At 42.1% G+C, this 22,223-nt stretch overlaps 1 protein-coding gene across 2 annotated transcripts; it reads right to left on the minus strand.

Annotated features, from left to right (window-relative positions):
• Nucleotides 1-7,964: 7,964 nt before the first annotated feature.
• LOC121619701 (C3a anaphylatoxin chemotactic receptor-like) lies at nucleotides 7,965-17,886 on the minus strand. Of its 2 annotated transcripts, none has more exons than XM_041955563.1 (3): nucleotides 17,711-17,886; nucleotides 12,266-12,443; nucleotides 7,965-11,397 (listed from the first exon to the last, which is right to left on the minus strand). In XM_041955563.1, exons 2-3 carry the CDS (start codon nucleotides 12,434-12,436, stop codon nucleotides 10,504-10,506), a joined length of 1,065 nt encoding a protein of 354 aa, XP_041811497.1. In that variant the 5' UTR covers nucleotides 12,437-12,443; nucleotides 17,711-17,886; the 3' UTR covers nucleotides 7,965-10,503. The 2 variants fall into 2 exon arrangements, with proteins under 2 accessions (XP_041811497.1, XP_041811496.1); XM_041955562.1 differs by lacking the exon at nucleotides 17,711-17,886 and adding an exon at nucleotides 13,102-13,204.
• Between the last annotated feature and the right edge of the window lie 4,337 nt (nucleotides 17,887-22,223).

A 22,223-nucleotide genomic window follows, 5' to 3' on the forward strand; every position in this document is an offset into this window, starting at 1 on the left:
GATGCTTTGTGCCTTTATAAACACTGGAACATTCAAATCCAGCTTCTGCGAGGTGAACACAAACCTTGCATGTAAGCAGATTTTAAGTATTATTCATTGGTTGGGAAGCAGGAACGGTTTCGAGGTGAAACACCTGCAGGTTTGTCAGGTCTTCTGGGAGACGTTTGCTACCAGTTCTGAGGGTCAGAACAAAAGTGTAATCTGTTGTAATTTGAGGCAAGTTATTCCTGCAAATCAGCCCTGATCATTTATAAATCATGTCTGACCGGAGTGAATAAATGTCTCATCTGAACAGTAATTATTCTCTGTGTGTAAATGTAATCAGCTCACAAACGTGTGACGGCGGTGATGAGACAAATTCGACCATCACTACAGATTATCACAGATTACTTTGAATCAAACCTAAATAATATTCAAACACAAAATGACTGAATAATCAGTCTCAGTCTTTGCTCAGCAGGTCTGCAGAGCTGCAGGGAGGAGGGTCGCTGCCTGCAAGACGCTGCGCTGGGTCTAACTCTGCTGGGCGAGCAGTCAAAAATCAGGGTTGTTCACACTCACATCCACACAGCTCATCACTCTTTTCCTCATCTAAAATCAAGATGCTGCCTCTTTTTATGCTCTTTTAACATGAGTCCAAAGAGAAGACGCCTCAGAAACACAATTATCTGATGAGAAGTTGTTTCTGGACCTGTTTGACCTGATCTCGCTCCCTTTTTACACGTTTTCTGTTCTTTATGTTTTCGTCATATTCACCTATTATTTCCACACTTTTCCTTCTCCCTTTCCTCTGATGAACCTTCCCTTCTCTACGCCTTTTCATGCTCCTCCAAGTATTCTTCAGCATGCGTGAAGTCCCTGAACGCTGGGGGCGACACGGCAGCAACCTTTTCAACTGTCACTATGTTTTCTCATGTTTACATTGCAGCTGCGAAGGCCAAGAAATACCTTTCTAATCCTCCAGGTAAACACAAACTATGCAGCAAGTTTGTGAACAAAATCGCGTGACAGCTGCTTGTCTATGTGACGCACGTATATCACAAATCACATCGCACTCCAGATGAAACTATGGTAACTGTGTTGTATTTATGTAGCGTGCTCCTTCCCTTTATTGTTTTCTTATTGTTTTCAGCGTCTTAATCACCTGTGAGATGTGCTCTATATCACTCAACAATATGTTGTTTGCATTAGTAAACTGACGACTGTCACGAACAAACCTTCATCACGTCATCGGTCTTCATTAATCCGCTGAACTGGAAGGAAAAGACCTTGTAAGGTCACGTCCACAGAGAGTCAACACACAGCACTTATTCCTTTGCTGGATTCAGCCACTCGATCACCACATCGTATACTCTGAACCTTTTAGGGCTTCATATGGCTCATTGTTGTGGATTTTCCAAACCATTATGTGAATTCTGGATCTTTTTAGTCGTCATTTGGCTCAGCTCAGCAATGACAGTCGTCTGTTTTGGTTCCCAAGAGCTCTTAAGTTAGCACCACTTACTTTAACATCGATAACATTACTTTTACAATTTTGATTTGATTGGCGTTTGTGCACATATATCACTTAAATACTACTAAACCTTATAATTTCCAGAATACCTTACTTTTACATTATGTTTGGAATAAAAACATCAAACACTATTACACCTGTTTGTTACACACACGTTCACACACCAGCTCACGCAGCCAGACGCCACCAGAGAGCAGCAACAGCACATAAGACAAATGATAGTTAATGGACACTGCTGCATGCACTGTTTCACACTTCCAGAAACCTTTACATTGGTCGAGTACAAAAAGCTGAAAACTGTCTCAGAAAATGATGCTTTCATGCAAATCGTGTAATTACACAGTTGGAACATCAGTTTAACGTCACAGAGCTCGTTAAGTTACTGCTAACTGAATCAAATCCAGTTTCTAGAAGACAATAACTGCAGCTTGTGTCTTTTTTGAACTTATATTTTATTGATCTTCTCATTTAAACAACACAACAAATATAGAACATAGTGTCAGTAAAATTACTTTCAGTCTTCATGCTGTTTTTTGTAGACAGTCCATTTTTCCCATCTGCTCTCGCATAATGATTGTTGCAGTTTTATAATATGTGCAAGTCTCTCCATAACGTTTATCTCATCAATGATCTCCATCCAGTTCCTCCATGTAGGGGGGTCTTCTTTGTACCATTTCCTTGTGATGGCTTTCTTGGAAGCTGCCAGTAAAATCTTAATCAGATACCAGTCTCTGTCTTGGATGTTTTCTCGAGTTACATTTCCTAAGTATAGTACAATGCATGTTTTAGACAGCTCATAGCCTAATATCTTTTTCATCTCTTTCCACACATCATTCCAGTATCTTGTTATTTTGGTTCAGTACCAAAAAATATGTGTGTGACCCACATTCGGTTGAACAGGTGATCGTCCCTTTTTCATTTTCGATGTGATGAAAAATCTCACAATGTTTTTCCAGCAAAATTCTGTGTTTCTATTTGCTAACATACCTTGGTACAATTCGGATATCACTCTTCCAAATTTGTTCTTGTGTGCATTACATAGAGCCACAATCACTTTATTTGGTTCACCTGGTAGGTCTGGCTTTATTTCTTTTTTTAAAATAGTCTCTGACTTGGAAATACATGTTAAAAATCTTGATGCTCTAATCCATATTCCCTTCTTAATTTAGGAAAGCTTTGCGACTTGTGTCTTAATGGATTTAATTATTTGTTTATAATCAGTAAATGGTTTAAAGCTGAAATATCTGATCTGCTTCTTCCAAGCCTCAAATATCATTTATTAGTGTGAACAGTTACATTGTGATGAGAAAGCAGGCCGTCCTCACCAGACAAAATCACTGTAAATACATTAATCTGACCCATATTTACATTTAATCTGTCTAGTTGCTGGAGCAATTAAGACGGGAGCAAAGGAGGAAGTCAGGTGACGTGGTTTAAAGAGCAGGTCTGCATATGGAGGAAGGCTGGGTGGATGGATGTGTCAAACAAGCACAGGACTGTCGCCCAGGAGACTGCTGTTCACGTCCGGTGTCAAACCCAAAGTCAGTGTTGACTTATTCCGTTGATCTTTTACTAAACCTAACATGATGATGAAGGTCCAGTACAAAGAAGGTAGGTTCACTGTCGGCTTTACATGGGACAGAGTTGACAGACATGGTGACCAGTGAACCAAAGGACTTCATTGTGCCATGAAATAAGTCTGTCACAGATCAATTATTGCGGTACCTTTGCCTTTTATCCATCACCTTTGCTGAGGTTCAGCGCTGTCCTGGTGGCTCGGCCTTGTTTTGGCCACTGTCCACCTCTGGTACCTCAGTCTGTATCGCATCCAGAGGACTCAGGACCTGTTGAGCAGGAGCCTGTATGAGGGAGGATTTATAGAGCAGTCGCTGCTTCTAAACACTCGATTTGACATCCAGACGACTGAAACGCGGAAGCAGTAAGTATGGGCTTTGAGTGTGTCTCGGAGTGTGAGGTTCCAGTTTGGGGTTAAATAGTTAAGGTATTATTGATATGGATTTCTGATTTTGGTTAGTTTAAGACTAGGATTAGGCTGGAGTAAATAAAACTGGATAAAAAAAAAAATCTTCCAAATGTTTAGAAAACCTTTAATCAGTGTGCAGGATTTAGGGCTCTGGGATGCAGGCGCAAATGTGGAATTCATGGCCATGCTGTACCACGGGTACCAATCAGATCTAATCCAGTGAGAAACGCCTTCACACGATGTTCCTGATCAGTTATTGATTTTGAACGTTCTCGCTCTGTGGTTTTTCAGAGTCTGCACCCTGATCCATTTCGTGGCTTTCCTGGACACAGAGTCCAAGTCTGAAAAGCAAAAACGACGGCGACAGGTACATACAGCTGCTGTAATACTACTGTTACTACTACTGCTGCTGCCTGCACCACTGCTGGTAGTATGACTGTACTACTGCCATTATCACTACTGCACTGCCACCATTACTTCTAGTACTATTTCGACTTGTACCGCAGTTACTACTTCTGCTGCTGCTACAGCTACTGTTATTTCCACTGCTATTATTGCTGGTACTACTGTCCCACTGTGCAGAGACATGCTGTAATCCACGTGGTTGGCATATTGTTTTTTCATTTGGTGTTTTACTTTATTTAAAAGTGTCTCATCAGCCACTGTAGGTTCAGGTTCAGTTCAGTTTCCTGTTCTTGTGCATGTAGACATGAGTTATGGCAGCAGTCACATAAATATAAAATATAAAAATGGAGACAGACACAGCTGTTAACTAGCTGTGAACTGCACTGGGTTGGATCATTAAACACGGTGCTGTCAGTCACGACCGAAGCTGAGAGCTTAAACTAAGATATAAAAAACCTGAAAAGAAGCTAAAAGTATTTAAAGAAGCTAATCACAATAAAAAATGTATTTATGTGCAAATTTTATTATGATATAAAAGTGCAACTCCCACTTGGACTTTCAAGTCATGTTGTTTTATTGCTGCACAGTTAGTGGCAGCTATAATAAGTAATAACTAGAAAATTCCCTCTGGGAAATTTTGAAAGGGACACGGGGTGTGTTCGAGCCGACAAAATTATCTACGTTTTAAAGTTTGAATGAAGTCTCTAGGACCAAGTATGCCCGAGCAGCGGACAATTGAAAAAGGCTGAAATTTGAGGAAATTTCCCCATTCATTTCTTATGGGAAATTTATCGCAGTTGTTTGCGTCTTACGTCGGCCTTCGATGGTCATAGCTCGAAAACCGTAAGAGATATCAAAATGTGCCGAGGGTCATTTTGAGCCGACAAAATTATCTACGTTTTAAAGTTTGAATGAAGTCTCTAGGAGAAACTATGGCGAAGCAGCGGACAATTGAAAAAGGCTGAAATTTGAGGAAAGAGCAGGTATCAGAGGTAGTCAGTCCCTGATTAATGAACTGGTCCCAGCTGTGTTTCTGTGGCTTTCTCCTTGTCTGTCTCTGTTGATCACCTCAGCTGTCTGTGTCTGCTTCTCTCCTCTGCTTCATGTCTCTGTTAACATGAATTAATGAACTGAATCAATAAACATGAATGGAGCTAATGCTAACGGAGCTAACAGAGCTAACACTAACGGAGCTAACAGCTAACGGTGCGAATAGAGCTAACGGCGCTAACGCTAACAGAGCTAACTGTGCTAACAGAGCTAATAGAGCTAACGGCGTTAACAAGGGGGCGGGGGGATGGGGTTTTCATTATGCATTTGTCTGTGTGTGTGTGTTTATGTATCTGTCATTGTGTGTGACTGCGTATGTGTGTGTCTTTGTCTGTTTGTGTGTGTGTGTCTGCTTGAACTACACAAGCAGCCCAACCAGCTCCAACATGGAGATGTGTATAGTATATATGTGTCTGAATGTGTGTGTGTGTGTGTGTGTGTGTGTGTGTGTGCGTGTGTGCCTGTGTAACTTCTGCATTTGTGTGACTACTGTCTCAACCTCTTTGGCAAAGAGCTTTCTGAAGCTGAGTTTAACTGCTTGTTGGACGGAGATTGTTTTCAAACAATGCCCTTGTTTTGACTGAGCTCGTTAAGATAATCATTCTCAGGCTTGTTGTCCTGCAGATGTGTGTGCGTGGGTTATTGACCGGTGTGTGTGTAAATGACAGTTACACCTGTTAACTGAAAAGCGGCTTTTTCGCTGTCGGTTTCTTCCGAACAACTTGCGATTGTGTCAAAACCGTAGCTGCTATCAAAAAAACGATTACACTGTGAGATGCGGACAAGTCTGGGCCAGATGTACGTGTGTTTTATGTCCAGATATTCTTTAGAAAAATGACAAAATGGTCGACTTAAAAAGACTCTGCGACTCAGAGAACAGGAGTTTGTATTGTATGCAGTGAGATTTGGGTTCGGCGAACCTCCTGAACTAAATCCTCTGGTGAGAGAACCGTACCTCGTATCAGAGTGTACTATAGATCATCGGACTCCCGAGAACTTCCTGAGTCCGACCATCATCTCGTTTTATTCCTGACACAACAACTTTTCGTTTTATGGCGATCTAAAGACAGGAGGCATTTCTGCTTTGCTCACAAAACAGCTCTGAATTTTAACATGGGACTTAATGGGAGAACAGGAGGGCGCTGGCTGCACAAAACGTCTCACTATTTAAATTCAGTAAGTCTCTCGGCTTTTTCGAGGACATCACACGAAAGAGGACAAGTTTGTCTACAAACTGATCCCAAAATTATGCGTGTAGAGTGTAATTTGTGGCCGTAGCGACGAGAAAAAGAGAAGATTTTCAGATCGTTTTTAGACTCTGTGCCACTCTAGCACGCACTCTAGCACGAACATTCCGCGCAATACACACCCATTATAATCTCAAAATTTCCCGCCAAACGATCACTGTCATTGAACAGTGACTGATCAAAAACTATAGGACCAATCAAAATGTGGATGAACACACCAATAGACCAGACTTGGGTCTACATTTTAAAGTTGAAATGAAGTCTCTCGGTGAATGTATGCCTGAGCTACAGATGTTTGAAAAACTCCAATTTCAATCTTGTTTTTTTCGCCCGTCCCATTCATTTCTTATGGGAAATTTATCGCAGTTTTTCGCGTCTTACGACGCGAAAAACTGCGATAAATTTGAGAAAAGTAATAGCACACCGATCCCGAACAATACGCACGTTTTGATATATAATTTGCGAGGGTTTTCTCAAAGCTGTGGGACGAGTTTGAGGACGAAAACTTGGAGGAAGATGAAAAATAATAAGAAGAAGAAGAAGAAGAAGAAACGCGCGGGATAGTAATAAGTGACTCGGGGCTACGCCCCGAGTCACTGGCTCCTGCAGCTATTTCATAGCTGTAGGAGCCAGTGACTCGGGACGTTGCCCCGTGTCCCTAATAAGAAGAAGAAGAAGAAGAAGAAACGCGCGGGATAGTAATAAGTGACTCGGGGCTACGCCCCGAGTCACTGGCTCCTGCAGCTTTCATAGCTGTAGGAGCCAGTGACTCGGGACGTTGCCCCGTGTCCCTAATAAGAAGAAGAAGAAGAAGAAACGCGCGGGATAGTAATAAGTGACTCGGGGCTACGCCCCGAGTCACTGGCTCCTGCAGCTATTTCATAGCTGTAGGAGCCAGTGACTCGGGACGTTGCCCCGTGTCCCTAATAATAAGTGTCAGCTAAAGAAATGACCTATTCAAATGGGAGGTACATCTATATTAGCTACAGCTTAGCATGACCACCCCGCCCTGCTAACGCTACGGTTAGACTGGAAGGTTTGCTGGCAGGTCATTAATGCCGTCTTGTTGTGGGTGTGGCGGTGCAGCATTCTTGTGTGCTCATCATCTTCATTCCTGATAGGTCAAAGATGGCGAACGCGATGACATCGACGACTTCCTGTTACCAGGTCTGCTCGACGCGAGTCCAGGAGCTGTACGCAACACTTAAAAGATCTTTAATATTATCTTATTTAAATTAATTTAGTTAAGATTGTTTTTCTAAAACCTTTTTAATGACCCAGTTTGTCACAACGTGATGCTCATAAAACTGATGAGAGAGCTTCCATCACAACATGAGATGAACTATAAGTTTATGAAGGCTGATACGAGCAACGTGAAGCAGACAAACTGATGAGATTTTTATTTTTACTTTGCACCAATTTTCATTTTGATGATTTTATAGTTTATTTTCTCTGTGAGTGTTTCACACGATGCCTTTAAGACAGAGTTTAAAGCAGGAAGATGAGCTGCTCTGCAAGACAAACTGTGAATTACAGTGAAGAAACCATATTTTTAACTCTCTGTGTTTTTACCTGTTTTTATAATAATCAGCAATGATGGTTTGTGAAAAGCTGGGATCATCACAGGCTGTCAGTTACATTTTAAAATATGTTGTTTGTAATTAAAGCACTTTGTGATGAACTTCTCTGATGGTGATTTAAATATTCAAACAGGAAATTGAACATAAAATCTAATTTAAACAGAGTCAGAATGAATAACGTCCTTTAATGTTTATTGCGTTAGTGCTGACAACAAAAGCTAAACCTGCACAAATAATTTCCTCCAACAAACTGTAATCTGAAACTAACTGTGACTGAAATGATTAGCAGGAAAAGAAGAAATTCCTTTAACGAACAGCAACATTTAAATCAAAGGCAGTTTCATTCGGAGGAGGACTTGTTGACTTGTGTCCGGTTTTTAATGTGTGTGAGAGTCTGATGTCTCTCAAAACTAAGAAAATTAACATCACATCTCGTTGATGTTGTGTGTCTTTGTTCATTTGTGGAGTTTGTGTCTTTCACACATTTTTTTTAGGATATCTCAAATTAAGTTTGGTGCACCTTCAGCTTCAGGCCAAAGACTGACTGACTCAACTTCAACTCATACCTGAAACTGAACAGCTGCATGTATTTGACTGAAAAAACAGCCTGTACCTCGAGTTCTCACAGATATTTTGACACCAGCCGGAAATAAACTTCTTCTTATTATTACTGAGACACATTTTGGACAGAAATGTGAGTTGAGTTTTGCCTCCTTCACGTAGCTGTGAATGTGCGTGTTACCTTGAATAGAAACTGTAATCTACTGCTTCACACGCAGGTGGCAGTATGTGCATGTGCAGGACATCTAATAAGGAGGGAGGGTGCCTCACATTGTCATATATTTCATGCAAATTTTAATGTATGTAGTAATGTAATCTTAAATAACTGTAGTGCCAAAGTGAGGCCTCGACGGAGCCCTGAGGCATAATAAAAGGCAGAGAGTGACTCGTCAGGGTGTCTGCAGCAAAGCCACCGAAGCGATTCTGCTCTCGAATTGTGGTTTCACAATGTTTGGTAACGATGCAGATCGGAGAGGTCACATCCTCTTTTTCATCTCTTTATATTGTCTCACATTTCAGCTTTTCAGAGGAGGAACTGAGTCAAACCAAAGGCTGAACTCTGATATCTTCGTATGTCGGAAGGCCAAATATTCTCTTCATAACAAATGTGGAAATATGTGATAAGCTGAGTTGGCAGACATCTTTGTCTCAGTGTTTGTTTTGGAGAGTAGTTTAAGGCTGTGGAATTAACATTAATATATCTGTCAACCATAAGAAAACACTCTTTTATTATGTTGGACCACCAGCTTCTCTTCGATTGAACAGTTTCAAGACGATTTCTGCAGCTTGAAAATCTTTTATGTTCACATCACAATTCTCTATAATCTCCACATTATTTCACGTCACAGAAGCGTTACAGAAATTTACAACGAAAAAAGTAGATTAAGTTTATGAGTTATCATCGCCGTGAACTTTAAATCAGAGACTAAACACTGTGAGTTTACATCATTAACATCCATCGTGATGCTGCTGCGACAGTAAACAGCAGAGCAGAACCTAAAGAGCCGTGAGTTCAGGACAAACAGCCTGACTGCACTAATGTGAATCCCAGCAGGCAGAGCAGGTCCAGCTGTGGTTTATGGGCTGGTTGCTAAGGACTGATGAATTTCACCCAGAAAAGCCATAAACCTCTTCTGCACTGAGGCTGCAGGTAGACTCAAAACCCTTTTGCAAAATGCGGTGGAGTCACTGCCCAGTTTTGATTCATCCCCCCACCAGTGTGACCCCCGAGCCCCAGACAGTGTGAAGACTGACTTTCCTTTTAATAGTCTCACTTCCCTCTGCCTTCCTTCCTTCCCCCCAGACTCATCACAGTTCCACTTTTCATGTGTGGCTTCAATCACATGCAGCAAATAACAACAGGAAAATATGAGTCTGACCTCGGTCCATCATATGAAGCGGGTTCATTCTGAGAACATGCATCCAGTCAGTCTCTGCTCTGTGAGCTCAGCGCTTTGGACAAATTCAACTCCAAATTAAATACACACACAACAAGTTCGCTGTGTTGCTCAACAAAACCACACTGAATGAAGATCTACAAAAAAAACAACAAAAAAAAAAACACTTTCGAACTTCTAGACTACAATAGAAAGTCTTAGCTCTCAAAGGACCAGCGGTTCTGCAAGTCTGAAAGAGACGATCCATCACACAACACGTCACCATCATTATTTTCATGAAAAGCAAAGGCTTCTCTCAAAACTCTGAACACGTTTTCCTGCAGAAAGCAATTCTTTTAACTTAAATTACAATAAAAATCTAATTCACCACCTGTGATCTTGCTCGTGGTACTTCATAAAACATTCACACTCTGTCAGTACTTATACTACTAATATGAACACACAATTTATGTACCAATGGGTCAAATGTACAACTGTGTATACAGCTAACACCTTAACATCTGAGGCCATGTGGGTGTTGTACGACTCACTGCTGAAAATGTTCAGCAGTGCTTAAAGACAGTGAAACAGTGTAGTTGTGGTAATTGTTCCGTTATCTTTTATTATTTGCCAAATGTGTCTCATTTTTGAGTGTTTTTCTATCAACATGTCTCTCTTTTAACAAAGAGACGCACCAACTTCCATTTCACTTGGACTTTAATGTGTTAAAACATGAAGAAGTGGCCCTTAAATGCTCACGATGTGTTCAGGGAACTTTGGGAGAGACTCAGAGTTTAGCTACGTCCACTGTTGTCTGGCTCCTTCCTGCCACCACCACCGTGCTGTGTTTCGACCCGGTGCTGTCGTCCACAGAGCGTTCGTTGGACTGGGTGGTCTGTCCGTCCACGTCATCCGCCAGAGCCCTCCTGTACACCCCCGCCAGACTCTGCCTGAACCGCCCCCTCACGTCCAGCCCCATGCAGAAGTACAACAGCGGGTTCACGCAGCTGTTAAAGTAGGCGATGCCCGACGCAATGGGATGCCAGATCTTCACCACTGGGTTCTTACTATCCACCATCTTCACCAGCAGGAGGCAGTGGTACGGCGCCCAGCACAGGAAGAACGCAACCACTAACGATGCCAATATACGCAGGGGGCGGGACTTCCCTGACAGGCGGGTGCGTCGGATTCCGACCCCGGCCAGGATGTAACAGGTGAGGATGACCACGAAAGGCAGCATGAAGCCACACAGGAAGCGGATGGAGTAGAGCGCCAGTTTAGCGCTGTTGTCCCCCTGCGCCGCCTCCTTCACGTCCACAGAGCACTTACTCAGGTTGTTCTTCCCCATGTGGACTTGGCGGTAGATGAAGTACGGCGTGCTGAAGATGATCGCGGCGGCCCACACGCAGACAGCCACCACCCTCGCCGCCCACAGGGTGCGCCGCCGCTTGGTGAAGATGGGCTGCCAGACGCAGAGCGCTCGGTCCAAACTGATCACAGCCAGCAGAAACACCGAGCAGAACATGTTGGCGTATTTGAAGAAGCCGTTGAACTTGCAGAGGAAGATGCCGAAGGGCCAGTGGTCGAAGAAGAGCTTCTTAGTGAGCGAGAAGACTCGCGTGAAGCAGAAGATCAGGTCCGCCACCGCCAGATTCACCAGCCACACGTTGGTGACATTTGGCTGAGGAGGAAGAAGAGGATTAAAGAAAGGTTAGACAAGAGGAAAGACAGTGAAGAGGAAGGAAAAGAGGAGAACTGAAGGAGAACTTTCAGTATTTTACTCTCATGTAGACAGAAACATTAAAAGTTAGGTTTAAAAAAACGCCGCAGTTCATCTTAAAGTGACAGAACATTCGCTAAACCCCTCCCCTGTATAGTGATTATCCAATCACAGCTTAGCAACCGTAACCAGGCACAGTGCATCTGCCAAGCTTCGGACTTCTCATGTTCTTTGGATTCGTGTGCGTGCAGCTTTAATAGGAGAGACACTCGATATCTTTAGACTGGTGATTGAAAGATTCCTGTTCAGGACGGGAACGCCGAGCCTGTGGGAGTCCAGATCCAGATCAGAGACCAGACAGTGACTCTTTGTTTGGTTTTGGGACGTTTCCACTCCAGCACCTCTGGCCAGACTAACAGAGTTCTTGTTCACAATGCAGAAACACTCAGTTTCATTCCCACACTCACAATTTTAAAAATATTTTGTTTGTTCTTCTTTTTTGTGACCCATTTTTCAAACCGGTGTGGGCAGACTTCCCTTTTTGTGCCGGAGCACCAGGCTGCGGCCTTATCAAGACATGAACCGCTGGGCTGTGCCTTTTGGCTTTCATCATATCATAACATCCCACATACATTAGGAAATGAGGGGAATTTCACAGTGGTTTGTGCAGCAGAAATGCATCGTTTTCACTTTCATTTGACTTCTCTTGTCAGAGATAATTATGGACCAAAATAAGGAAACGCAGTGTTTAGAGGTTTGCATGGTTAACATGAAGATGAGCTTCAGGGAATCATTTCTTCCTGCAGCTCATTCCACGCTCTGTAAGCACCTTGAGCTTCAATCCGGCCACCCAGATCACCATGGAGTTCCCGGTGATGCCGAGCACCACGGTCAGCGTGTAGAGGACGATGGAGACGTTGTCCATGATGGCGTCGACGTCCACCGTTGTCGCCTGCTCACTCTTGGAAGCCTTGAGGATGGGAGAGTCATTCTGAAACATCGTGTGGCTGGAAAACAGAGAAACAAGAAAAACAAACCGTCACCCAGAATAGTAAGAAAACGTACCAGGATGACCTGAAAGCCTGAAAACAGGTCAAACTTTTGATTATTTGTGTGCAAAGTTTTGTCATTCGCTCCCTTGAATCGTCTAGTTTTTCCCTCACGTGATATTTGAGCACAAGCGAACAAACAGATGCAGCGTTCATGAATAATTCCACGAAGATAACACTGTGTTTAAATACCCAAAGTATATTTACACACTGTGTCTGCGACCAAAGGCCAAATAAATCTGTATTAAACCAAAGCAGCTCATTCAGATTTTCCATGATCAGTTCTCTGTTAGCATACGGAAGCTAATGCATACATAAATTAAACAGTTTGAAGTCAGAAATTGTAGATTTGAGCGAAGAAGTTACCAATTTGTGCACGCAAGTCATTAATTTGTCCATTTTTTATTTTTATTTTTTGCTTTAGACAACATTTTGATCTCCAGATTGAACAAAATGTGCAAGTAAAATACAGTTTTCATCCAGAATAGAAAATGCTCTGTACTCGCAGAAATGCAGCTGAACTTGTGGTCCAATCACGACTCTCTGCAGGTCAAAACAACCACCAAACAGAAAGTCCCATTTCTGCTGTAACACACTGAACTCCTGGATTACTTACAGCGCGTGTCGGCGGATTATGGAGGAGTTTTCTTTCTTTGCTCAGCACAGCGATGAGGAGAAGAAGTGCAGGCTCATGCTCAACCAAAGACGGTCTCTATTTTATACGTTCATGACTGCAGCGTGGGTTTGGGTCACTTCCTGTTTTGTTTTCTTGCTAAAAACACTCAACCAAGACATCTCATGACACACAAGATTTCACCACACTAAAAACAAAACTCCACTGCCCGACAGTCGTGATCAGGAAAAAACAGTGGAAGCTTTAAAAGAGGAGCTCGGTGCCTCTTAAAGTAATGTAATATAATTTAATTTATTTATTTCAACAGGGACAGCGCACAATAAGACATTAATCCTGTACAACAAGAGAATATGCATTGTGCCAGGTTATAGCAACTTGCTAATTTCCACCTGTAGTCCCTGGGCAGGTTGATGGAATAATACATAAAAGAAAAATTGCTAATAAAATCGTAGAGCAAGGCAGAGGTACAATATATAGGAGAGATAAATAGCTACTACTACTAACTACTTTATTTTCAGTTTTTTTTATATGCAACATATAGAAACATACACAAACATGCTGATATACCAACAGTATACAGACATAACAAACAAGAGGGTAAAATTACTCGTCACCCCCGCAGCAAAAAAACAAAAAACAAAAAAAAGGGGTCAGTGTGTAAAGTCAATACAAATGATTACATTAATTATTTGGTGCAAGACATATAATCTAAATATGGCTGCCAAATTTTTAAAAAGGTGTTATATTGTTTTCTGAGACAATATGTGATTTTTTCCAGGGGAATGCAATTATTCATCTCAAAAGACCACCTGTCTATGAAGAGAGGGGAATCAGATTTCCATGACACCGCAATGCACTTCTTGGCCACGCATAGAGCAATTTCCACAAATTTAAGTTGTGCATTGTTTAGAGAACTGCGTATACTTGTTAAGTTCAGTCCAACAAACACAGTCCAGGGTCTACTGGAACATTAACTCCTATGATCCTGGTCAAAGTGGAGCAAATATCATGCCAGAAAGGCATAAAAGCAGATTTGACAGAACAAAACACATGCACGCACATGCACACACACACATGCACGCACGCACACATGCACACGCACACACACAATTTAAAAGTGTGTGCACTCTTGAGTCGACAGTAGCCAACGCTTGGCACGATGTGAAAAAACGTGGGGACTTTTACATGAAATGATGTCCATCGGGTCATAGCAATGAAAGAAAATGATGACTTCCCAAACGCAGTTTTGCGTTGGGGTACACTACACTCACCCCTTGTGACAGATCTTGTGAGCAAACTTTTCTGATCACAGGCCTTCATCTTCATTTGATGCTGTGAAAATAGACTTTAGTGGACTGTATGAATGAACATGTGTGTGTGTGAGTCAGATTTACCCCGGCTGAGTCACAGTGCTTCAGTGTCTGAGAATGTGCCAAGGTGTCTCTGCGTGTGTGTGTGTGTGTGTTGCATTAAAGTACAGCTCCGTGTGTGAGAGAGAGAAGTTCACACCACGTTAACTTCACCAATTCTTGGGGAACTTTTGCATCATAGTTGAGCTTCTAAACGAGGTTGACAACAATAAACCTCGACAACCTCTAATGCAACGCGTCTGTGTTCACATCAAAGTGTTACCTAAAGTTAGATCAAAAGATGAATCAATTTCATCTCCAGTCACCCAGAAGCAGCTTTATGTACTTTTATTTGTGACTATTTTTGTATTTGACTAACGAAGTGCAGAGTTGATTGTATTTTGATGGCATTATACAGTATTTGTTACATCTGTCAGCTGCTGCTTTCACGGTCAAGAATGAACTTTGAACGTTTCTAAGACAGGATGGAAAAGAAGTCATCCAGGTCGCGGTACCTCTAAGTGCCTCCAAAGATAAAAGCCTGAGACTTCACACCTGTTTTGTTGAGGATGAGCGTGAGCAGAGATAATGGAACTAAATTCTTCTCTTTATTTTAATTATGATGATTATAAATATGTTCTAAAACTGACATTTACTGAGATATGATTGTCTCATTTTACACCATGTAAAAAGACAAATAAGCAACATTTATCAGTGTAGCTGCCATCGAAGTCAGGATAAATAAAGAAAAAATAGATTAATAAATATTAGGTTAAAAATATATATATTTCTACTAACAATAGTTTAATAATAGTTTAATATTAAAGGTAACATTTCATTTGTTTCATGTATTTTCTTTGTTTGTTTGATATGGGGGACATATCTTAATTGAGATAGGAACCAAAGTTTGCTGCCGCGGGTTGAAGGGGTGTTACTTTTAAGGGTCGGAACTTGTTGATTGAAACCATTTGGACCAAGCTTTTTTCTCTCAAGGGAAAGCGGCCAATGAGGTACATTTAATTTTTACCGTCATTTTGTTACACTTTATAGATCTAACTTGACGGATTTCTGTTGAGTCAGGTGACAATACAGTTGCGTGTTGTCTTGATGTATGTTTAGGGAATGTTTCTATTTATTTCTTTCTGTATGTCCACCAGTTCTCATGGCACACTATCATGCTCTTTGTGTGATTAAAAAGCCCGTAATGAAAAGAACGACTTGGTTTCGTGATTTCGACTTGAGAGGGAATTACAATCAGCATTTCTGAGCTTTTTTTTAATGCTCAGATCTAATCTTTTTGTCTTGAGCACATATTGTCACAACCTTTTCCTAATTTCTAATTTAATGACAAAAACGTTCCATTTGCTGAAAATTCCATTGTGAAAATGTTTAAAGGTCAACTGTAAGCACAGCAGCTGTGCCATCAGGTTTAGTGGCTGACATGTTTCTGCACAAAAAGGAGTCAAAGACAGTTCACACCATGATGGGCAGCCACAGGCTGGAGATGTATCAGATTAAGGGACACACAGAGTGACATCTGACCTGAAAACATCAAACCAATGTGGCCAAATCCAGCCAGATGACTCGGTGAAGTGTGGTACAGAGTAAACCTCAGCCGAATGAGATGTCTAGAAACTCTGCTTGAGGACGCCGAGGACAGAGAGACGATGTGTCGTGAATGTGACCTCGTCAGTGTTCGCAAAGTCAGTGGAGCTTCAAAAGAAAAGAAAACAGTCCAGCTGACAAGACCTGAGGCCGTTTCTGCAGGTGCAGGTGCAGGAGGAAGGCTGCTCAAAAAGGGGAAATGAAGAAGAAGAAGAAGAAGAAAGTGCAGCTACAGCTTCCCCCAACCTCAAAAGACAAAAAAAAAACAAGAAACGTCCTCGACCCCACAGCAGCTGCCGGAGTTAATGAGGTCGTGGATGGCACCGCCCTTCCCCAAAGGGTCTCGGTCCGGGTGTTGGTCCAAAGCAGGTCCTGCATCTATCTGTCAGAGCGGCTTTGTGTCATTCAGACTTCAGATTTTTAGTTCGTGTTCATACAGATGTGTGCAAAGAGATGAAGCCTGAGCGACATGCAGCAGTCTGCAGGGTCTGTTTTCATGTCTACTGGAAATGAATATTCAATGCAAACGTGCTGCCAGCCCTGCCGTCATCCATGTAAAGCCTCTCTTGCCATTTATTGTTGGCTACTTGATATGATAACCTGAGAAGCTGGACCGAGTGGGAAAGTTTTGATGCATGTCAAGTAAGAAGGTATATACCGTTCATGTTTGCTGCTAATTCGCGTGTTTGTTCTCACACCTGTGTACATGGAAACTGATAGTCTGCCTTGTAAGCCTGGGCTGGGCATCTTTTTGTTGTTGGACATACTTTAGTCCATCTAAACGTCAGTATAATTTAGCTCTGTTTGGTTGTACATTTCTTACAGTACAATGTTATGATGGTCAGTTTGAGAATTTATTCACATTCAGGTAAAAGTCATTTGAAAAGCTGCAGAGAAAAAAATCTGCATAACCTGATGGTCAAAAAATCCTGTTTGAGGTCACAGCTCAGCGTGAGCTCTCCTGCAGGTTTAATCTTTTTAAATTAGGTTAATAAACGACTTTTTAGGTTATGGTTTTGCTAGCTTTTCCAAAAAGACTGCGACGCAGGAGGTGAGGAGCCATTAAATACCAAGTTTAGCCTTCACCACAAGACCAGCTTCGCCTCCCACAAACCTCCAACCGCTGTGCGAGCTGCATCAGTCCAACTTCTCACATACAAGTGCATTGTGGTGGGAGCCCATCACTTCAACTTTCACAATAAGACAAACATGTAAAACCAAACAAATTAGCAGGAAAATGCATTCAAGTGTCAGAAGTATAATCCTGAAGAATGGTTCGTGTCTAAAAACCTGAAAGAGATGCTGATATGACGAAGTTTCTCCACAGTTCCTAAGTTCCTAATGCCAACAACTTTATTGTAAAACAGCTCATAACCACATGTTGAAAATACAGTCGTCTACTGTTTTGACAGTGACATGTAACCAACAGCTGTGATGTCTTCTGACCTCCAAATCACCAAATTAGTGCTTATTGGTTGACAAAGTGATGCCTTCAGGTTCGCGAGCAAAAGCTGAATCCGTGCGTTTGTCAGCGCTTCACAGTCACTGAGACAGTTTGACTGTGTGAAGTTCAGCGTCAGGAACACAACAGTAATGTCGGTCAGTGTGTGAAAGTGGAAAACGAGCCGATTTCTTACCTGCAGATGTTGAACTGATGTCTCAGCACTGAGGTCAGCTGCTTCAGTCTCAGCGGTCAGAGACAGAACTGAAGACGCATCCTCGTCAGCTGTGTGTGTGTGTGTGTGGGTGTGTGTGTGTGTGTGTGTGTGTGTGTTTTCATGCACAGCAAAGATCTCCTCTTTAAGTGGTTTTGCAAAAAGCTGGATGTGTGTGTGTGTCCTCTGTTTGTCTGTATGTCTCTCTTGCACACACACACACATGCACGCGCACGCACACACACACACACACACGACCCTCCGTTCCTCTTTCTCTCTCTCCTCTTATGTTGTGTGTCTGTCTCTGCCTTCCTGTTTGCTGCTTCTCTTTTTTTCTGTCTCTCATACACACACACACGCACACACACACACACAGATGCTTAAACACACAGTTCCACCTCGTGTCAATCAGACAGTTATTACTTTTCCACCCCTCGGTCTCCTCAGCCAATCAGAGTCCTCTGAAGAGGGCAGATGACCTCATGTCATCGTCCTCATTATTCCAATTATTTAATTATTTAATTGTCACTGTTTCTAGGGAGGTTATTTTTAACGACGATTGTTCCAACACAACATGAACTCATTTCTTGACAGGGTTCACTTCTGCTCGGGAGGCCAAGTGATAGAAAGCAAAGACAGGAAAAGAAAGAAACCACAAAAGAGCGACTGATGAAACTCTCTGACGTACGAATCATAAAGAGGACAAATAAATGGTCAAAGTCAGTGTTTCATTTAGCGTTTAGAAATAGCATTTTCAAAGCTTTTCGTTGAATATTCAGCAGTTTGTATTATTGAGCATAAATGCAGATAAATTCATGGATTTGCGTTCAAAAAAGTAGAATATCGAGCCCTGTGGTGGACAGTGTGGAGGTCAAACTTCAGGCTCTTTCAGTTTTTAGCCTCAGCAAACAAAAGGAGTTCTTTGTCTCTACTCACTCACTACTTCAGGTGTAATTACAGTTTTTCACAGTTGGAAAGCCACATTTTTTCCACCCTTTTCTCAAAACTGTAAACACAAAACCAAATCTTCACAAAGCCTCTAAACCATTTTATGTTTGTTCAAAATCTGTGCAGCCAGTAAACAGTACTGAGCAGCCATGACACACATGGAAAACAGCGTTCAGTGCACGCAGCCACAGAAAAGCTTTTCTAATGTGCATAATGAACACATTTTACATTCTGAAAAAGAAATATTACAGAACATACTGTATTATTAGTATTGCATGTTTGTGCCGGTCAAGCCAACACAGTCTCACTCCCAACTCGTCCCATGTGGACTCTTCAGGACATTTAGCATCATTTTTCAACATGCAGGGCTCCACGGTCACTTTAACAATAATAAATACACAACGTCCGGTTGCAGTCGTAAAAAACAAAAGCTGCTGGGACAATAATAACCATGTGGTTATTGTTGTGAAACAGTCGCACTTTTCTTAGGTTCAGGCAACAAGTTTAGCAAAAGATCATGGTTGAAATAAGTATGTTAGTTACGCACATTAAGCTACGTTACTTCTCTGACAAATAAATCAACCTTCACTTTTGGTTTGACACAAGACACGAACCTCCTGATTTAAAGTCCTGAGTTTGACCACCCGGACCTCCTCCATGTGCGGGCTTCCCTCATTCTTTGAACTTGACGTGTTGGGAGTAACAATGGGTCGTGTTGGAAATGTTGGAAAGTGATGCTAAAGCGGTACCCGGTGCCTTAAAAAGGAGTCCTGACCTAGTTAGGACTAGTTAGTCAGGCTGGAGGACTTCATCTACCCCACAGGCAACGTGGTCTTGTAAAGAAACAGTGGAAAAACCATCTGGTGTGCCTGATCCAGCCGTGACACCGTGCTGCAGGTTTAGCGTCACCTGTGTGTGAGCATGTGCAACATCTGGTTAGGCTTTCAAAATAAAGCTTGCTGAGGCACCAAAACTTCTTGATGAGGTTCTGGAAATGATGTCAAGGTAATTATGTCCTTGAAAAAAATCAAAAGTGACTACTGCTCTCACATGGGATGCAAACCCCAGTCTGCTGTGTGGCGGTCCACCACCTGGGCTACTTTCTCGCTCTTTACACCACCTTCGTCCTTCCTCCCACCGTGATACTGCACCTTCGTGCATGTGTATACTTTTCACGCCTACGTGAGGCAAAACGTGACCGTGACTCGCTGTCCTCCAGTGGATCAGCGAGGCTCACGAACACTTGCAGACTTGCAATTCTGCAAAAAGGGAAGATGCATTTACAAAAGTAAACATACAGTAAAAACAGTGATGAACTTCACTTCAGCTAAACTTTGTAGTTCAACAGGTTCTCTCTTTTGCTCTGGTCTCTGTTCTGCCGGTGTCATCATTAAACTCATCTGTGTCAGGCCGGGACTCGATAGAGGACTCAGATGCAGAGTTTTCACAGCACACAAGTTTATTAAGCACGATAACCAGATCTCTTCAAAGAGTGACCAAACAAACAGGCTATGAAATTGAACTATGATGTTTCTAGGGAAGTGAGTAGCAGAAGTTACTCACTAAATAAAGTAAGAAATTAGATAACAAAAAACGCTCCTAATGGAGGAAGAAACTCAAAAGGCTATCAAACACAAAACACTCCAAAAGGGAGGAATTCGGACTGGAGAACTAGTAAACTTAAATACACTAGGGTGAAACAAAAGAGGATCTACAACAGACTATACAACAATGGCTATGAAACAAAAAACACTCTAATCGAGGGCTAAGATACTACTATGAACAAAATAAAGAACGAGAAGGCAAAAAGCTTACAATGAAATACAATGTCTTAAGAAACAAAAGAAAACTCTCATAAGGAGGACTATGGCATGAAATGAACAAAAACAAGGAACAAGAAGGCAAGGAACTAAACTATGAAACTTACAAACAAAAATCACTCTCAAAGAGGGAAAACAGGCTTACGTGGAAGAATACTGTGGCTGTGGACAAGGACAAGGACTGGCGTGGAGGACTCGACCTACGGACAAAGACACTCTGGCACAAGACAAAGGAGACGCAGACTATTTGAACACATGGAGGGTAATGGAGAACAGGTGGAGACAATAGGTAATCAGGGCAGACACAATGGTGACACATGAGGAAGGGCAAGTGCTCTGAAACGGGAGGAGAATTAGACTTTCAAAATAAAACAGGGTTGACAAGACAACAAACCCAAGACGATACAAACCTCACCACGGTGTGACAATCTGTGCACTCTGGGACGGTTTATATTCTGGTGAACTGGTTTGATCACATCATTACAAAAAATTTTTGAGTCGATGCGTGAAGGAGGACGGCTGCGGCGTAGGTGTGCTCAGCTTCTTCCACCTGTGTTCACCGTTTTGCAACCAAAGTGCGTCACAATGCAAAATGTGTTTCGAGTGAAAACGAGTGACTGATCGGATACATGGGTTCAGGACACGGAGCTTTCGCTTCAGATGATGCGGTTTAAGGTTTGAGCAATAGTGTGGTTTTTGTCCTCCTTTCCTACCCCCTCTGACAAATGTCGCAATCACTTCCTTCTTTCGTTGTCCCATCAGCCAATGGGGTCACTGTAAACATGGATCGTGACCTCTTCATGTTGCAAAAGGTCACGACAGAAATATCATCATAACATGGCGAGAAGTCATTCAATAAAACTCTGCAGAGGCTGCAGCTCTGCGTATGTGTGTGTATGTACATGTTTAGTATTCATTTATGTTAAACCTTCTATTTTAAGATTTGTAATTAAATCTCAAGTAATTCAAGTTGTGAATTCATGGTATCGACTGAAAATTAAAAGCTTTCGTTCAGGAATGTTAAATGTTAGATTATGCATGTGAGCTCATGTGTGTGCGCTCTTCTAGTTCTATCTTTGTGAGGACCAATCAGAGTTTTAGACCTTTAGAGTGAGGACATTTTCAGTAAGACGTTTGGGAGTTAAAACTTTTAGGATTAAAGTTTAGATTAAGATCACAGTAAAGGTTGGCGTAAGGTATGTAGCTGTGATGGTTAGAGGATTTACTGTTTGAGATAAAGGAAGGAAAAAGAAAGAAAGAAAGAAAGAGTCGCCGTAAACCAGACTGTGACAGAAAGAGACGCTGAAATGCCACATCGTCCCAAACAATTCCAAAATGTTCCGCGTTCTGTGCCACCTGTCCCCGTTCCTCACCTGCCGCCGTCTCACAGAGGTCATTGAGGAGGGAAAACTGGTGATCAGTGTGTCGTATGGCCCAGTTAGGACCTTTTTAGTATGTCAGCATGCACAGAATTGAGTGTAAACACACAGAGGTTTGGTGGTGGTTGAGTTTGAGCTGTTCTTTTGAAACATGTGGTCATTTTGATCCACAGTTTAGTCACACTGACGTCTGCTGACTCTAAGTAGTAGATTTCCAGCAGTCAGTAGGTCTGCTGGTGCTGCCCTCTGGTGGCTCAGATGTGTGTGTACGTCTGATTCTCCTGCTTACACTGCCCTCTGGTGGCCTACAGAGAAGTTGTTTCATTGTGACTCACCAGATTTTGAAAC

Source organism: Chelmon rostratus, chromosome 16 (assembly GCF_017976325.1).
Source record: "Chelmon rostratus isolate fCheRos1 chromosome 16, fCheRos1.pri, whole genome shotgun sequence".
NCBI classification, from domain to species: domain Eukaryota; kingdom Metazoa; phylum Chordata; class Actinopteri; order Chaetodontiformes; family Chaetodontidae; genus Chelmon; species Chelmon rostratus.